Genomic DNA, 19,542 nt, shown 5'->3' on the forward strand with positions numbered 1-19,542 from the left:
TTCCACATGTTCTCCAGGGGGCTGTGAGCAAGCTGACTCCTCAGCCTGACACTGGGGTTCCCTCCCTCAAGGCCTGTCAGTCACATCCTGGCCCTCAGGGTCAGCTAACACCACTTTCAAGAAAGACATCCAGGGCCTGAGCACTTCAGCCTCGGGAAAACACCAATGCACTCCTGATACCTGGGGAACTGAGGCCCCTCATAAAAGAAATTTAGTCCGGGTTTTGAAAGGAGATAACACAGGACTTTTTTTCCCCTATGTCTGCTCGGCTCTCTTCTGTAGATACGGGGTTACCAGGCATGCTGAGGCTGGGAGAAGCCTGGAGGGTAAAGTGGGCTACACACGTCCTAGAAATGGGGTTTCTTGGGTCAGCTGGGAAACCCCAATCCAATTCCAAGGGAGCCCTTGGCTGGGCTGTGCACAGGCAGAAAACAGCTCAAAGCAATTTCCTCCCGAGCTGGGAGGAGAGATAAGGGCGCAAGTACAGGGGCGGGAGCCGTCCATCTGCTGCCTGGGATCTCCCTTCCTGCCCACAGCTTGGGGGTAGCAATGTTCAGTTCAGGTCCACAGGCCTCAGGTCCCAGGACCTCTGTCTCCCCGGAGGGCTCCATCCTGCCTAATGAGGTCTGGAGAAGCTAGAGAGCAGCCAGGCCGGAGCTCTGTGGGGACAGCCACCCTGGGCCTGAGCTCCTGAAGTCTAGGATGCTGGGACAGTAAAGGAAAGGCTTTGTCCTGCCCTGGGCTCAGCTAGCCCAGCCACATGCTCCTCTGTCAGCTCCCGCTAAGCAGTGAGGAAGGTTGACCCCAGGCGTTATAGGGTCTGGTGACCCAAACCAATGCCAAAGAAAGAAAACGGCTGATACTCCGGAGTCTACCTGTTGGCCTATGGCAGGCAGAAAAGTTTTGGTTTGCTCTGGGTTTTAAGGGATTACCTGGGTCCTGGTTTTCTACAAGGGGAGAAGCCTGCTGGGTTCCTGTAGGAAACAAACCACACTCCTTCCTTCACAACCACTGAGGGTGGATCAGCTCCCCAAACACAGAGGTGCTGCCCCTCCTCTCCTCCGCTTCGAGCTCAGACCTACACTTCATACAACTGGATGTCCCTTGGGAACCTCAGACACAACTATCACACACCATGGCCTCCATCCCCCATGATGCACCCCTCTTCTGGTGTTCCCTGTTTCTCATGAGTCCACAGAGTCCTGCCCAGGACAAAGCACAGAGAAACACTGTGCTTTGGCAAGGCCCTTTCAGACCAAATGGAACCCAGGTACCCATCATGGTCATGAACCAGAAGACAGGGAGCCTTGGCCATTACGCCTGGAGCAGGTGGGGCTTCCGGGCCTCAGTTTCTTCACCTGGAAAATGAGAGTAATAAACCCTGCCACCTGCCTCTCTGACTATTACTAAGAAGACTGGTGACAAGGGACATTTGTTAAATAACTGACTGTGACAGGCCTCATGAGAAAGCCTCAAGAAAAAAAATATTGAAACTCGATTTTATAGATCAGAAGAATGAGGCTGAGAGATGTGAGGTGGTACAGGGCCAAGCAGCATGCGGTGGGGATTGAACTCGGGGGCTCTAGCATGTCACTCAAGCCCCAAAGTCCTCAAGTGTTGTTCCACCAGGCAGGGACAACCACATTGCTGGGAGCAGAGAGAACCCAGTGGATCCAACCTCGTGTCTGCCCCTGGACCACTTTATGACCTTGGCGCAGTCATTGTCTCTCTTTGTCAGCAGAAATAATGCAAATTTTCCAAGCCCAAGAGGATTTCTGCTGCAAGTGCTTCTGCCAAGCTGGTGTAGGCACTTCTTCCGCAGCACATGTGTTCATGACACCCCTGACCTGAATCTGCCTTGCGCCGACCGTCAGCTAGGCTGCCGCAGGGTGGAGGGCAGGGACATTGGAACCTGATCGTAGGGTAGGGCTTGCAGCCCAGTCAAGCAGGGGTTCTGGGAACCGAGAGGCCCGCGAGGAGAAAGAGGCACCTTGGTAATAAGCTTGCTTAGCACAGCCTAATCCACACGCCAAGGTGAGTGTCTCACGCGGCATCACTCTCCCAAACCTGAAAGAGCTTCTGGCCTAGGCTGCTTGCTCCCTACCACTAACAAAGTATGGAGCTGGGGTGGTTGGTCCTTATTAACTTGACACAAGCTGGAGTCACCTGAGAGAAGGAACCTCAGTTGAGAAAATGTCCCCTGTAAGCAAACTTTGAGGGCATTATCTTGATTAACTATTGATATGCAAGAGCCCAACTCACATGGTCAACGCCTGGGCAGGTGGTCCTGGGGGGGAGGGGAGCACAAGAAAGCAAGCTGAGCAAGCCAGCCGTGAGCAGCAAGCCAGGAAGCAGCACCCCTCCGTGGCCTCTGATTCCCTTTCTGCTCCCAGGTTTCTGCCTTGAGCACCTGCCCTGACTTCCTTTACGATGGACTGTAAGCCATAAGGACTGTGACCTAAGTTACTCAGCCTCAAACCCCCAGCAATGTCACCTGCATCTGTGTGTCTGCTCCCGTGACCTCAGCCCTTTCCCTGCCTATGAGCCAGTGCTCCAGTAGGTAGCAAGTTGAGGACCTTCCGAATGATGTGGGCCTACCTAGTTCATCTGAGGCTTTTCAAACTTTAATATGTGTAGTAGCTGAAACCTTGGACTCTTGAATTTCCTTACAGTTTTGTACACAATACTTCAGTGCCCCAGGGGCTTTTGGCTTCTACAATCAATCAGTACTTGTGTGGAAGCTGGAAACTGGAAACTGTTTTGGCTGTGGGCACAAGACCTAAGAGTGCCTTGGACAACGGACTTATAGACAAGGGAATGTAACCTTTCCAGCTCTCTTCCCTGGTTAGCGTATGTTCGGGGTATGGTGGAGACTGTGCCCAGAGCTCCCCGTGGGACTTTGCTCGACGCTTCACCTCACTGACTTCTCATTTGTCCCGGTCCTCTTGCCCTTTTTTCTTACCACATTGTCCATAAGATGCTCCCCTCCCAAGTCACTTTCATGAAAGTCCCCATCTCAAAGCACGAGTCTCAACAGCATCCTCAGTATGGTATCCTTCGTGACTGTTACAGACTTAAGGGAAATTTGATCTGTGAAACGCTTTGTATAGAAACTAACACTGGCTAAGGACACACAAAACTGCTGATGTTTGTTCTCTTGGAGCAGGCATGTCACCTACAGCCACGCGACCCATCTCCAGTTCTCCGAGAGTACCCACTGGCTCTGCCTCCTTGGCAGGGACCAGCCCTCCCACGGAAGCGTCTGTCCAGCCACTCACCTCTTCCCACTGATGAATATATCGAATGAGGCGGGAAAGCCGCAAGAGGCGCAGGAGGCTGAGGATCTTGGTGAAGCGGACGATGCGCAGAGCCCTGGCGGTTTTGTACACCTCCGAGTCAATGCGAGTCTCCACTATAAGGAAGATGTAGTCGACAGGGATGGAGGAGATGAAATCCACCACAAACCAGCTCTTCAGGTACTTCATCTTAATCCGCTGTGGGTCAAGGATGATTTCCGTGTTGTCCTCCACCACGATCCCCGTGCGGAAGTTAAGGACCAAGTCAATGAGGAAAAACGTGTCTGACACCACGTTGAAGACAATCCAGGGTGTGGTGTTCTCATCCTTGAAGAAGGTGATGCCCACAGGGATGATGATCAGATTCCCCACCATCAGCAACAGCATTGTCAGGTCCCAGTAAAATCTGCCCAGAGTGACAAAAAGATCAGTCACCAGGAGGGCATGGGCAGGCTACAGACACAGGGGGGAATCTGGGGATTCTGAGACACTCTGGGAGACGGGTGTGTGAGCATCAGGGCAAGGTGTGGAGGCTGTAAACACAGGGCACGACACAGGCAGAGGCTCCTCATTCACCAGGTACCCTCTCTCTGGGTTCCGGGAGTTTCCCAGGCTTATCCCTTCCTCACCCCGTCTACTCCCCAGCCAGAGGCAACCTGGAACACAACTGAACAGTGACCTCTGGGAATGAATAGGAGACTACTTTAGTGACAAAAGCAACTCACATCACCTTCTCCAGGCTCAGGCCAGGCTGCCCTCATGTTCCCTGAGGTTTAGCTGTGGCTGAGATAGGCTGACAGCCATGCCACTAAGAATGATCAGAGAACAGGGACATCCAGTCACCCACCAGGTGCCTGGGAGGCAGAGGCTTTAGCTCCAGCTTGATTCTGTCACTGACATCTTAAGTGACATTAAGCGGGTCCAAGGTTCCTCATTCTAGTCCCAAGTTTCCTCACTGTGTAGAGTCCTATAATTGTGACTCTCATGTTGACTCTCATGTGACTCTCACGTTGGCTCTCTAATATCCCCCTTAACCAGGAAATGCCTCATCATCTCTCTGCCCAGTTTGCACATTGATACGGGAATGTTACACAGCCTTCATACATTTCTGTAAAGAACACCACATCCACCAGTGAGTTGTGGGTCCAGCTCCTCCAGGGTGTTCTTGATCTGGGTACACTGTGCCCAGCTACACACCAGTCATCCAAAGAGAGTTGTATGTACTTATTAGAAGCCACATCTGGGTATCCCCATTCATACACACAGCATGCAAACATCCATGTGTACACACACACACACACACACACACAGCCATCATTCCTTTTCATTTCATCTCCTGGGGAAAACAAACAAACAGAAATGCTGTTCCAGAGAGGTGCCACTTAGGGCCATGTGGCCCTTCGTACATAAATCTAATAATATACCCAGGCTAGAGGAGTTTCTAAAATTAACAGATTGGGTGCAAAGCGGCTGGGAATGCTGACTTCAGCATGCCTGCCACTCCAGCGGATTTCTACACCACCCCCCTCCCCGGCTCCAGTTCCCTCAATTACAGACCAAATTCAAGACAGTAATTAACAGGAGAATGTTTGCATTTAGTGGTCTTCATAAAACTAAATTGCATGAGGCAAAACCACCCATTTCCTTACATTCTGACTAACTGTTTCAATCTTGAGTTTGCAGATATTCCTGGCTGATCTGGGCTGAGGCTGGAGTATTGGCACTTCCTTCTCCTGTCCCGAAGCAATCCCGGAGCTCTGTGAGGGGCAAATCATGCTCTGGTCGCGGGGTCGGGGGTGGGGTGGGGTGGCGGTGGGTAGAGTTCTAGGGATAGCCAGCCTTGCATCTGCTCCAGCTCTACTCACTCTCCTGCCTCAGTTTTTCTCATCTGCTCAGGGGAGTGACTCACATGCCTCGCCAGCAAAAGTTGCCACACGAATAAAATAAACTCAAGTGCAGTAAAATGTCCTGACCCAGGCCCTATATTATTGAATGAGTAAATAAATAGCTTCAATTAATCAACTGGCAGAAAAGACATGAGAGGTGGAAGACACACCCTCCAGGGATTTGCTGAAGCAAAACTTCCAATGGGACGAAAACCAAGGGGGAACCTGTAATAAACAGGAGAGGCATTGGCAGGAGCCAGGGACCACAGAACCTGACTGATCAGGTGGCAGCAACTATTGCTTCAGCATCCAGATACCTTGACTTCAAGGAACACGATCCCTTTGGAGGGTAAGCCTTGGGATCTAAGAGCCATCCATGCAGCTGGGATCTGAAGAGGTGGCTCTTGGCGACCACACTGGGAAGGTGAGAGGATTCAGGCTCTGGGAACTGCCCTTGGTCTTGCAGACAATGTCTCTACGCTCTTTGCCAGATGGTTGCACAAATCTCTGAACTAAGCCCAAAATTGTGTTCAGAACCATGGACAGTGTCCGTCACGCCTGCCAGCCCCAGTCTGCAGGTCCAGCCAGGGGAACTTGGCAACAGCTTCCCTGCTGGCATCTTCAGTGTATACCACCCTCTCTACACCCCCCAAGTCTGGGTGGCCAGAAGTGTCTCAAGTGAGTCTTTCTTGTGATTAGCATTTTGTGTTGGTGGCTCCTTGAAGACAGAAAAGTCTTTATTCGTAAAGAGCCCCCAAATGCTTGCTGCACGAGGATTTACTGCTTAACTTTGTGCTTTCTGTGAATTAAATCATTTAACCCTCACAACAGTACTACAGCTACTTCTGTCTGTGTTTTACAGATGATAACACTGAGGCTCAAAGGGAAGCATTCGCTTGGGGCCATGCGGCTAATGAGGAGCAGAGGCAAGATTCAGAGGTCAGTAAACTCCCTGCATAATACGGGCTTGGGTGGGCGGGTTGGGGTAGGCAGCTCTGCAGGGTGTAGGGGCAGATGAACCTTCCTGGTACTGTGCCACAGTGGAGAGGGTCCTACCAAGGTAGGTGCACCCCTGCCCTAGACACTGGAGAAGAAAGGATTGTTGAGAAAAACTGAGAGGACGGAGCTTCCTGATATCAAGGCCTCCTGAGGTCTGGCCTGGGTGAGAGCACAGCAGATCTCTCCAGGATTAAGTCACCTGATCAGTCAGTCAGTTGGCCAGGAACAGCTGTACCTATCCTTCAGAAGGGGGAAAACGAAAGTCCAAGGAACAGTGGAATTTCTGAAGCCACAAACTAGATGCAGAATGTTCTCACAGCACCCACTGTCCCTCGAACCACTCAGAAATGACATCACAGTCCAAGACAGCCAACCATGGGGCAGGCACCATGCTGTGGTAGAGAAGCAATGGGCAGCCAGACCAAGACGCTCTGAAGCTGGCACATGCCAGAATTAGAGGCCTGGTCTCTATAATGCCGTTCTCCCTTCCAGTGCCGATGGGCCCCGTCAGAAAGCAAGAGCTGGGCTCTGGTTCAGTCCCAGGATGTCAGGCCTGTCTCCCCTTCACGGCAGGCTTCACCTCCTGTTTGGATCAGGCAGATGGTGGGGAGTGGAATTCTAGAAGCTGACATTGAGGGTCCAGCACTGATGTGTAGAAGGGCTGAGGGACAGCAGATAGGTAGACAGCCCTCTACTCTGTTGTCTATATTACTTCATTGGGTGGCTGAGGGGAAGGGGCTGCCTTCCATGGGGATGAGGGCAGAGAAGACGGCAACTCCTGACCTTGAACCCAGAGACTAGACAAAGGACCCACTCCTTCCATGTGGGCTGATGAAGATAGCTTCCTCTAGCTCCCTTGTTTCCTCACAAGCTCATGCTTGCCTGTGACCACAAACGCACACATGTGTGTGTGCACCACACATTGCATATGCAAACATGCATGCACGCCTGAGTTTTGTAAACACTTATCTGTGTCTCCATGTTGCCTTCATTCCTACACCCACCTTCAGCAACACCCACGTGGATACATTTTTGGCACAAATGATATCCCCGGGGAATCCTGTCAGCTGTACAGCAGAGGATGCCTTCGTCTAGCCATTCAGATGTTTCCCATCATTCCATGTTCATCCGGACAGCTCCCTCCCCTGGGCCTCTTTAACCTCTAACCTAAGGTCTTGGCCAGCTTGAGCCCTGGCTTCAGCTCTTAGCAGGCTGCAGGCTCCCTGGTCTTTGTCTCAGCCCAGGGTCCCTGGATGCTGCCTTCAGTGCTGGCCCTCCACCGTGTTAAGCAGCACCCTGTCTCTTTCTACTCCTGTGTGCAGATGGCTCCTGCTCTAAGCCCCACCCCCCTCCTAGCACCCGACCTGCCTTCCCACCTGCCTGCAGAATGTGCCCACCTGGAGGGCCAGCTGTCTCTACACCCAGTGAGTACACAGCTGAACTCAGCATCGTCCTCTAAGCGGAAAGGTACAATCTGCATTTCTGTCCTGGCAGCCAGGGCTCACAACGTCTCAGTTGCTCTCTGCAGACCTCTCTTATGTGGCCTGCCCTCACAAACCCCTCAGAAGTTACCAGCTCTTCTCTGGCTTCCTGGGATGCTGCCTCAAGTTGCCCTTTCTGACCTAAATCTGAATCTCTATGCCTTTGCCCCACCTCCTACATGGTCCCCATCCTCCATTGTCTGTCTCCAATACACATGACCCCTGCATTATCTTTCCAGGTCACGAGCAAGCTACCACTGGCCTGAATCCTACGGGAACCTGTAAGACAGAAGGCCTAAGCTCCGTACTATGGTAACCCAGCCCCTGCTTTCCTCTTCTTTCCCTCAGCTCCTTCACAGTAGCCAACAGGACCCCCGAGTCTCCCCTCCCAGCCTTGTTCCTCTGTAGCCATCAGCTTTAGAAGTCTTTCCCCTTATCCAAGGCCCCAAATCTTCATCTTCACGAGGTTGACGTGCGCTCCCTGCCTTGGGCCTGCATATGTTAGCAGATGCCCACTCTTCCTCCATCCTTGACTTCCCACCTCCTCGCTAGCCCTTCAACAAACCACAGGAGTCTCCATGTCTTGGGAAAGCGAGGAGAGCTGGGACAATCTCCTTCAATCATACACTGTCTGCCAGTTTTCCTGTTCAGCAAAGGAACTGTCCCATGGTGACAGACGGGTGAGACACAGGACAGCAGTCAGCAGTTGTTAGGCACCCGCTACCAGCTGGGCACTAATCTGTATGGGGATTATGTTGCTTTGTCCTCACAGAGACACTAAGAAGCAGACACTGGTTGTGCCCATTTTATGACAAGGAGACTGAGGCTGAGTAAGTTGAGAACTTTGCTATATACATAGTGGATCAAGAATTCAAGAGCAAACAGTGCGACTCCGGAGTCCTGCACTTCACAATTCCATAGAAGTAGAAGTTAGGCTAGTGGTATTTTTTTACTTGCAAACTCTGTTTCCCCTTCCCACCCTCCTCCAAACTCTTTACCATACGCTCTTCCATGATTCCTTCCTCACTCGCTGATCCATCCACATCCCAGTTAATGAACCTAGACCGTCGTTCTCCCCAGAGCCCCTCACACCTCAAGGTCGGGGTGAATCAGCATCCTCTCCTGCTTCCCGCCGTCACTGCCTGCGGCGGGTAGAAATGCCGACCAGATCCTTTGGGCATCCTGTCATCTCTTGGCCACCCTCCAGCTTCCATCTGCCACCCATGGGGACCGTGGCAATCCTGGCACCTGGTTTGCAACCTTCCATTCCACTCTGTCCTGCCACCACCCTTGGTGACTTCTGCTCTGTGCTGTGAGTGCAGACAGGCCCAGGCTCTTGGGAGCTAGAAGCCCCAATGCTAAGGACCCCTCTTACACATGAGCACCTGCAATTGCCCCCAGCCTGGCATGCCCCGTGTGAAGGCCTCTCCATCCTCCCTCTCCCCTGCTCTCTGCAGTTATGCCTGGTTAGTTAGCTTCAGGGTCCCAGAGCTGCAGTCTGCTGACTCTTCAGACTCTCCCCCAAAGAGCTGCCCGTCCCAGATGCGATGGTCCAGCCCTCCCTTTGCTAAGAACATCTCATGCCAACCTTTCTGGAACAATCTTCACAAAAACACGGCCCTGGCCCAGAGGAGGATCTTTCTTTCCATGCCTGCATGTGGCGCAGCAAGAAATGCTCACCCATTAGGCCAGACAGCTAAGCTCCTGAGCAACTCCTGTCCCCACTCTCAGGTGGGCACTCTGCCCTGCCAGGACCTTCCAGGAGACCACAGTGGATGCCGCCCACCCACCCATGGCCCCTCCTCCAGAAACTCTGAGGTCACCTCATGCCCCTCCCTCTAGCAGACACCACAGCCCCTTCAACTCCACAGAGAAGGGATAAGCCGCCAGAATGTCCCCGCCCTTTCTGCCACCAGACTTCTTCACCTATTCTCTTCTTTTCTTTCTAAACAAGGAGCCTGTGGCTCCTTCACCTGCTTCTGGAAGCCAGGGTTCCCCTCTCCAGGGACTCTCTCTTGCCCACCTCCTTAGTACCTCCCTCTCCAGGCATCCTTTCCCAGCGGTCTCATGTAGCCCAGGCTAGACTCCCTTGGGACATAGAGCAGAGGATGACCTTGAACATCCTGCTTCCACCTCCAGAGTGAACAAAGGGGTTGCAGGCATGTAATGGCAAGCCTGGCTTTGCGCTGCTCCGGGGATTGAACCCAGGGTCTCATGCATGCTTGACTCGCTCTACAAACGGAGCGGCAGCCCCAGCTCAGCTTTTATTTTAAGCTCTATAAAGTCTACAGCCAGAGCCAGGAGTCCAGCCTGCAGACCACCATGGCAGAGCCCCTGCCACCCTCACTCTCTCTGTCCAGGCTCCTGTTTGCTGCCCTCCTCCTTCCTCTCACATCCCAGTCACCTGCTGATTGGCTGCTGGCGAGGAGGAGACCCTGCTGGCCTCTGTCCTGGGCTTACATGTCAAGCTCACCCAGTCAGAGATGACTCTTCATCTGCCATCACCCTCTCAGCACAGGCCTCCCCCGAGGGGAGCAGACTCCCTCCACCAGCTCCTTCCTGCCCAGCCCCCCTCAGGCCCCAGGGTCTCCCCACAAAAGTGGAGAGACTGCTCTTTTCCTCCCACCCCCGCCTGGCCACCAGGGCTCTATTTTTAACCCACCTCAAAAATCTCTGACTCAGAATCACAGGGCTCCCAGGTAGCTGCTCCCAGCTGCCTCGGCTGCTGCAGACACAGACTCACAACCAAGGGCTGCCAGCTGGGCTTGGGCTGTGGGTCTGAGTATGCTTTTCTAATGTTTCCACAACCATCAGTCACTTGAGTAACAATTGTTTTGTTCTCAAAGGTCCCTGAATGACCCTTTAGTCCTTGTCTCTTCTAAGGTTCCTCACTAGTTAGGCTAAAGTCCTCACCCCTCATAATAGAGTGAGGGCTGGCGTCAGCCACTCAGGGGCACAAGGCAAGCTGTGGGCTATGACTGGCCCACCCCTTCCAGACGAAGAGCCTTTAGCTATGGGATATAGGCACCTGGGTGTCTGCTCAAGGTCTGGGCTCCAGCAGGTGAGGATAGGGCCTGACATCTGTGTTGTTGACAAGTTCCATGTTGGAATTACCTAAGATACTCTAATTTCCCTGTTTTAGACAGAGTTTCTTGTAGCCCAGGTTGGAATGATTTTGAACTTCTGGCCCTCAGACCTCTACCTGTGCCAAGTACTGGTATTAGGGGTGTGTGCCACCACGCCAGTAGTATCAGGGAATGGACCCAGGGTTTTGTGTATGCCAGGCAAGCGCTCTGTCAATTGAGCGGCACCCGCAGCTCCTGAGATACGATCCTAACACATTATAGAGTGTACATAACCAGCACATGCTGGCCATTGTCACCACCATCATCATTCTGGGCCAACAAAACACAGGGCCTAGCCTGGGAGTTGTGGGACCCTGGGAACCCCATTTTACCTCATGCAGCACTCTTTCTGAGAGATGGGCTGACCCACCCCATGGGGACAGATGACATAGAGACGAACTCAATGGCAAAGGTCACCTACGCAGGGAAAGAAGATGCAGCTTATTTGATTCTGCGGCGCAGAGGCTGTGCCTGCCAGAAGAGAGATCAGCCAAGGCTCAAAGGGAAAGCAGAGGGCAGTGTGGCCTGCTGGTTACTACAGCCTCAAAGAGGAGCAGAGGGTAGGAGGCTGCATGTGTGCAGGGATCAGTGCTGGGGCCTGGACACAGTAGGAGAGCAGAGGCAGGAGCCCAAGGGTCTCAGTTCTCTTTGTGTCTCTAAGCTGCTGTGGTTCCCGTGTCTCACGGCCCTCCTCAGATTCCCCACCACCATCAGTACACAGAGAGGACAAGGCCAGGCTCGCTGAAGGCACCATAGAGGTCAGAGAGGCTGGGTATCGGGCAGAGCCTGGAGGAAGAAAAGGAAGTGCGGCCCGGCAGCCTCAGCCTGAGGCCTGTATGGAAGGCAGGCCCAGAAGCTAGGATTCTTCTGGGAGCTTCGGGAGTAACGGGAATTGTAGATTTCCCTGGGAACCGACTGTACCTGCACCTCTCACTGACTTGTATTCTTCTCCTAGCCCCGCTGCTGGGGGCACTTTGAGGTGATATCCCATTGCTTTTCTCGGAGACTGAGTTCTCTGTACACAGACACAAACTAGAATATATGTACATGCATATGTGTGTACACACAGAGACTCACACACACCAAACTGCACAGCAAGATACTTCTGCTTGCTCTACAACACTCCAAGGTTTCAGGATGCTGAACTCCCTCAGGCTGGCCACCCAGCATCCTCACGGTCCACCGAACAAAAGAAGACCTAAAGAAAATGGGGAGGGACCAACACTTAACAAACTTGGATATACTCACAAGAATCAAAGACTCAAGTACCGCTCCTGATCTACCATTCAGGAGCTTGGGACAAAAATAGGCATTGTTATAGAATAGCACCTGAGCACCGCCCTGCCCCCAAGGGAAACTAGGAACCTGGCCTCACCTGCCCTTGCAAGAAGGCCGACCAGGGTGAAGGAGAAAATGCACTCGAGTTGCACCAAGGTCTCCAATGGCTTTGGACCACAGTAGTGATGGTAGGGAGGACCCAGAAAGCAAACTTTTGCTGTACACCCTGATTCTGCTGAGGTAAGTTAGTTGAGGTAAGGATGCCACTGGGGTACGTGGGCTCTGAGGGCCTGGGGCTAGATGGATCTGCAGTTCTCCTCAGGAAACTATCTTAACAAGGAGCCTGAGCTCCCTGAGTTCCCTCCGAGCCTGATTTTCATGGTTCTGATTTATAACAACCTGTATGGGGAAAGACGGATTCAGAGGAGTCAGAATGTGACTAGGGCCCTAGGGAGTTAATGCAGGCTTGAGACAAGGTGGGGATATACCACAGCAAATGCTTCAGGCCAGAGGGCCCTTAGAGAAGTCTACCACTTGGGCTCCTAGACTGAGGAGCACAAGGAAGTGTGTGTGTGTGGAGGGGGGGGTGCCTGCCAGTGTTTTGTCAACTTCACTCAAGCTGGGGTCATCTGGGAAGAGAGAACTTCAGTTGAGAAAATGTTCCCCTTATATTGCCTTTAGGCAAGTCTATGGGGCATTTTCTTGATTAACGGTTGATATGGGAGGGCCCAGCTCAGTGTGGGTGGGACGACCCCTGAGACAAGTGGTCCTAGGTTACATTAAAGAAAACAGACCAGACAAGCCACGAGGAGCAAACCCAGTCAGCAGCACTCCTCACAGCCTCTGCATCAGCTCCTGTCTCCAGGCTCCAGCTTCAGCTCCTGCCCTGACTTCCCTTTATGGTGGACTGTGATGTCGACACCGTGAGCCAAATAAACCCTTCCTCCCTGTGTGGCTTTTGGCCATGGTATTTATCATAGCAGTAGAAAGTGGATGGAGACAGGGTGTTTCATGCCTAGCTTCATTCTGGAGAGGCCAGATTACATAAACACCTTGGGGACCCTGCAGTAGCCACCACCCAGGCCTTGGGACCTTGCTAAAATGCAATCCTCTTCCTTCTCCTATTCACACAGAGAAGAGAGACCACAGAAGTAAGCCTCAGCTAAGTCCACCAGCTAGACTGGCCTTTGAGTCCCACACTGGCCTGGGCCTGTCTAGATGCTGCCTTCCGAGAGCCTCCGAGGCTGGAACGGCCACTTTCATAGCTGACAGTCCTAGTGGCCCATGGGTTCCTCCAACCACACCCACCTATTGTGATCTGCAGTCTCTGTGAGTCCTAACACTGAGTGCTCTTGACAGGCTGGCTCTGAGCTCCCAGGAGTGAGCAACCCTCCTCAGGAGTTGTCCCCGGGAGCTAGGGGACAGTCAGGACCTTTGGCAAGAAGGTGACGTCATTTTCATTAAGCTCTTGTTCCAAGTTGGTGCCTGGGTAGACACATAGCAAGGAACACAGAAAAAAAGTCTTCTTACCTTTCACTCCACAGGGCCAGGAGCTAATGGAGAGCCCCCACTCTGTCCCCTGAGCCCAAGGGCAGTCTTTAGCAGAAAGTCCTTAGCAAAAGGATGTCAGAGGTGCCCCAACTACTTCAGGACCAGAGACTATAAAATGGCAGCATCTCGCCTGACTTGGCTCAGTAGCGTCCAGGTTCTTTCTCATCAGCTCTTCTGGTCAGCAGGGCCCTGCTGGCTCAGTTCGCACTAATGGGGTCAGGATTGCAGGCTCAATATCTATTTGTGCAATTAGCTCTGCTCTCTTCTCAGGCTTAGCCTGAGTCCTGACCCTGGATGCTGAGAGAGGAAAGAAGCTTGCCGAGGTTCCGTGGCAGGGAGGGGAGGACAGGCTCCCTGTGCAGGGAAGGCTCACACATAAGCAAACTCAAAGGCAAGGGCTCCGGGTGAGCTAACCTAGGCTCATCTGCACAAACTTCTCAGCTAGGCCACAGTTCTTCTAAAAGGTGTTACATGAACCAATGAGACTAGGTGTTACAAGAATCGATGAGACCTGGGTGCTTGCAGGTCTTCCGGTGCCCATGGGAAGAAACAGGCGTCTTAGATCATCTGAGACACTGCAGAAAGAAGAACCTATGACTCGCCAGTCATTCAGTGGCCAGGGACCTGTGTTAATCATTGACAGGGGCTGCTCCAGCCTTCAAGGGGACTGTAGGGTAATTACTTCTGGGCTCCAGGCCACAGCTCAGTGACATTATGACAGCAGTGTCTGCCTTCTGGGCCTTCCGGGGAAGGATAAGGGAGTCTTCCCCAAGGCTGTTGCAAGGCACAGGGCGAATACACAGCAATAGCAGAGGCAAGCAGGCAGGCAGGCTGCAGAGCCGGGCGCCTGGGAGTTAAGAAAGCAGCCAAAGGAGTGCAGAGTCAGAGAAACAGAGTCTGGTAACACCCACTGCGAGCAGGTGGCTCAGTCTCCCAACCACCGGCTTCCTAGAAAGTGTGCAGAATGATTCTCCCGCCTTCGGACCCAGTTCACATTGTTCTTTACTCGCTGTGCATCCACACTGACCTGTCCCTTTTCTGTCTTCCCCAAACAAGCCCCAGAGGCCTAACAAGGAGCCAGCATCCTCCCCTGTCAGGTGAGCGGTGGCTTTCCCACAACATATGGAAACAGTCTTAGAACATAGACTTCTAGAGGGCATGACCCCGTCTTGCTCCTCCTCAAGCCCAAAATGCAGAGCGTTAGCCAGCCCTGTTATGTATTAATTTCTGAAAGCCTCGTTCACGCAGACATAACACATCCGCCCACATGGGTAAATGCTTAGACAGACATAAAACCACCAGTACAATTATCAGGCCCCCGCAGCTGCTGGGATCAGACCCGGAAGCCCTACTGCATGCTCTATAGAGGGCTGGGTACCCTGGACAGAGGGAGTCCTGCTGTAGAGCCCATACACGTTACACACCCATTACCAGGCATTATTCTACATGTGCCTCAGGCCTCCCCTGCCTGGCTGGGAACACCAGACACCAGCCCCAACAACGAGGGGCAGCATAGGGTGGGGAGCAGTCATGGGTGAGACTTGGCAGTTCCAGCAGTGATGGCATGGCCACTTATTTGTAATACGTGTTTTGCCTACCAGCATGGACCAAAGGCTCAGATGCTAAGAGGCACAGGAGCTTCAGGAAGGAAGGCGAGCATAGGTGGAGAAGGCCCTCCATCCTACCCCAAGAGCAGGACCTCCAGGAAGACACTGAAATGAGTTCACAATCTTTGCTACTGGCCCTGAACCAAGCCTTTATCTTATGAGCCCCTGGTCCTAGTCATGACTGACCTTTGATCCTGCTCATAAGCTGATCCTCGATCCCAATCACAAAGTCCTAGTGGTCACACTCCGAGTCCAGACCACATTCTTAGACTGAGCCCTCATCTTCATCACAGACTGAACTCTGACCCTGACCAGGTTCCAGACATAGGCCTCAGATGAGTACCAATCTCTACACCATCATTTTCCTAAAGGATCCAACACAGCACTATGTGTTTCTTGGGTGGACTGAGCATGGACACCCTGGCTATGTGTCCCTTTCCTCCTGCCCTGCCCCCAGAGCCTAAGCCATCCTACTGGAACAGGGACTTAGACGGTATCCTGGTGTGCCACCAAAATCCCAGCAGTTAGGTGCTGTCGGGGGAGGGCCCGGCAGGTAGGCCTCTCACATAACCCAGTGGGTTCTGGTTTGTCTTTGATGTAAATGTCCTTTGAAGCTTTCCCTGCCCCTCTGCTTCCATCTACACAAGCAACACTCTAGACAAAGGGCCTGCCGAGTCTTTCCTTTAGGGCTCTGAGCCTCATAGATTCCCTGTGCCTGGTGGTTACCCCTCTTCCTGGGCCCTCCATAATGTTCTGATTCTCAGGAGGATATTCCTAGGAATACTTGTATAATTAAGTTTTTAAAGCAAAGGTGAAAAGGGGGGGAGGAGAAAGGAGGGCTGCAGGATGTAAGCTCAGAGTCCTGAAGATGAGGCTGGTTCTTCCCAGTCATGAGATTTGGAATGAATGGCTCCCTGACCCCCAGAGTAACCTTTTCTATAAAATGAGCACGATTAAACCATCTGGGGTCCACTTTGAAGAGTGAATGAGATAAAATATATCCAGTTTCCCCACAACCTGGCATATGACAGCTGCTTCATTCATGACGTAGTTCTTGGTCTATAAGCCCGCCTGACTTTAGTCTCCCTATTTGGGTGAAGGGTTATAAACTCAGGAGTGATAAGGTTGGGTAGCTAGACCGTAAAGGGCAAGCTGGGCAGGAAAGAGACCCTGTAGGAACAGCTAGGGTCCAGGGACTGGGGACAAGTTGGGAATCCTAAGCATAGTTGGAAGGTGAGCCGCTAGCTTTCCTGTGCTCCGGACTGTGAGGTGAGGATCCCGAGGCCAGAGATGCTCTTCTCAGTATTTTTGAGAGAAGTTCCCAACCTCTGTGTGTGTGTGTGTGTGTGTGTGTGTGTGTGTGTGTGTGTGTGTGTGAATGTGTGTATGTGTGTGTGTGAGTGTGTGTGTGAATGTGTGTATATGTGTGAGTGTGTGTATATGTGTGAGTGTGTGAGTGTATGAGTGTGTGTGTGTGAATGTGTGTATATGTGTAAGTGTGTGAGTGAGTGTGTGTGTGTGTGTGTACATCTATGCAGGTGTTTGTAGGTGTGTGGAAGACAGAGGTCGCCATCAGTCACGTTACTCGATCGGTCTCCACCTTATTTTTGGGGGATAGGGTCTCTCACTAAACTTGGGGCTCACCAATTTGGTTATGTGGCCTGGTTAACAAGCCCCAGGGATCCTCCTATCTCTATCTCCCCACTGGGATTGAAGGCACAAGATTTTGAATCTAGATTTTTAAATTATTAATGTGGATACTAGACATCCAAACTCATGCCCTCAGTACTGTCAAAGCAAGCACTTTACCGTCTGATCCTCGGCCTTAACCCCCTATATATCCAGGTCCTATCGTGCTGTCTTAAAGCATTGGCTCACATCCGTCACCGTGCACTATGCCAGCCAAACAGCTTATCTCAGTGCTGAATTTGCTCCACAGGATGCAGAGGACCCAAGTACTCTTCTGTGTTATCTTGAGCATCCTCTGTGCTAGAGAACTCACCACCTCTCAGTACTGCCTCCTGCACCAGCTTTGGGTGTTGGTGATGGTAGAAAGTGTCTTGAGTGGCTTCCTGGCCCTTGGGACCACAGATTTCCAGGTCCCTGGCAATGCTTTCTCAGCAAGGAAGCCTGGCTGGCAGAGAACATCCTTTCCAAAGCCAAGACAATGCCCCTGCCCGCCCGTGGCCCTCTCTGGCTGGGAAACATGGATTCTTCAGCATCCCCTGGGCCCAAGCAGGACTGCCTGGCTGGCCTCTGTGGCCTTTCTATTAATTAGCAACTGGCAGTAGCAGCTTTGTAAGAGCTCTCAAGTCAGGCTTGAGCTATGGCCGCCTCGGTTATATGACAAGGTCCCAAGGGACTGGGCCAGGACCTTCTGTGCTACATGGTTTTCCCCTTGGTATCCGGTGTTGTGGCAGACACAAGGGCCACTCTGACACTTGTCCACCCTGTTATCTGACTGGGAGAGGGAGAAAGAAGCTGACAGGCAAGCCTTTCCCACAGGGAAGGCTGCTGGCCAGGGACAGGGACAGAGAGGAACATGAGATTGGAACGGATTCCCTGCTCAAAGTACTAAGGTAGCTGCTATTCAGGATGCCACTGTTCCCTCCCAGCTGGCCACTGTCACAGCTACCTGTCACCTCTGGACTCTCACTGACAATGCCTACCTGCTCTGGAAATCTCATTGCTGTGAGATGTCCCTAAATACCCTATCCCTTTGTTCCTTCTCTCTGGCCTCAGCCTCTGACCCCTAGGACTGGAGAGAAGCTGAAAGACTGGTGACATGGGGTGGCAGGTGTCTTCTGGTCACCTGGTCTCTTCCTGCTCTTCAGCTTCCCCCAGAAAGCAGTATGCAAACTCAAACCAAACCTGTAAGAGCAGGAGGTGAGGCTGTGAATCCGACATCCCGGAGTACAAACTGATCTCTGAGGCCCAGGCCCTACCTAACTTTACAGTGCCCTATTGCCAAAGGTATAGGAAACAGTCTCAGGGCCCTGCAAGCCTTCCTTGAACATATGGGCTGTAAGCTCAGGATGCCATGCCTGGTCCCAGGGCACCAGGAATATCATTACGCACCGGAAGCTGCCTTTTAACTAGGTCCCAAAGTGAGATGGATAACACTCCAATGAGAAGCTACATTCAAACAACCAGAGTGCCACCCAGTGCCACAAGGTAGCTTGGAGGGATGGATGAGTGGTTTGGAGAAACATAAGGAAGACCTGGAAATATGAATCCTTCCAACCTGGAGAGGAGAGCAGGTGAACAGGCAGATAGAAGAGCCCCGGTTGGGTTTCCCTGCATGATGTCTGCTGCCTACCAGTATGAAACCAAAGGGCTAGAGACCAGGCCAAACAAGAAGGCAGCCCCCAGACCCATCAAGCAGTGACAAGCTACAAGAGGGAGAAGCAGATAGTCAAGGGGCTTAGCCCTCTAGCCTGAAAAAAACATGTCCTAAGCTCTCCTAGCTCTAGAGGAATGCTGCCCAGCTGGAGAGTCCGCTGCCCACTGTGCCACCAGACAGCACCACCCGGGCAGCTCACCTTGGAATCCCCCTCTGCACCAAGGCGCCCTCCCCTCCTGCTGCCAGTGCCTGCTGTGTCTTTCACCCAGCTTCCCACACACCCAGCAGGAACAGCTGGCCCAAAAAAGGCTCCCCTTAGAAAGGGCCTCCAAACTCCCAGACCCACAGCCAGGCTGTCTCTTTCCTGAACAGTCCTTCCCAAGGCTGCAAGGGAAAGTACATGGGAGGGAGGCTGAGAAAAGAGCCAGGCAGTGAGTCCCCAAACTCTGCTTCCCTTCCCCGGGCGTCCAACGCTGACCCCTGACTGCTTAATCACTCTGCCAGCAATGGGAGACCCAAGTCCAGATTACAGAGGGAAACCAGACCCCACTCACACCATACTACGTCCCAAGGGAGGCTAATACTCCACCCCCACCAGGTCTTGGCATGGCCTCTGCAGTGGAACCCACAGCCATCAGACCTCAGGTGATTCTCAATTTAGGGATGCTTCAGGCACAGGAAACTGTGCCACATTTCATGTGCCTACATATGTGTGTATTTCTCTAGATACTGACTTGGTAGTTTCTAACAGATTATCCATGAAGTCCCTGTTGACAGACTAGTTCAGAAACCCCTGGCCAGAGCCCAGGACAGAGGTGCATGTGGTCTACCTAGGACCAAGGGGAAGAAAGAGCGAGGGCCCGGAAGGTATTTGACCACTCACTGTAGACTTTCACATCATCTGTGTACCTACAGTTGTTCACGTTGTGTCTTACGTAGAAATGAGCAAGAGGAGTCCCATTTTCTGGGCAGGAAA

General features: G+C 52.5%; 1 protein-coding gene across 1 annotated transcript in view; it reads right to left on the reverse strand.

The window, feature by feature from the left end:
- The window catches only part of Hcn4 (hyperpolarization activated cyclic nucleotide gated potassium channel 4), a 36,888-nt gene that overhangs the window by 13,177 nt on the left and 4,169 nt on the right, over positions 1-19,542 (reverse strand). The window contains exon 2 of the mRNA XM_052188175.1: positions 3,279-3,702. Within this exon, the coding sequence (XP_052044135.1) occupies positions 3,279-3,702 (424 nt within the window). The remainder of the gene's footprint in view (positions 1-3,278; positions 3,703-19,542) is intronic.

Source organism: Apodemus sylvaticus, chromosome 7 (assembly GCF_947179515.1).
Source record: "Apodemus sylvaticus chromosome 7, mApoSyl1.1, whole genome shotgun sequence".
NCBI lineage: Eukaryota > Metazoa > Chordata > Mammalia > Rodentia > Muridae > Apodemus > Apodemus sylvaticus.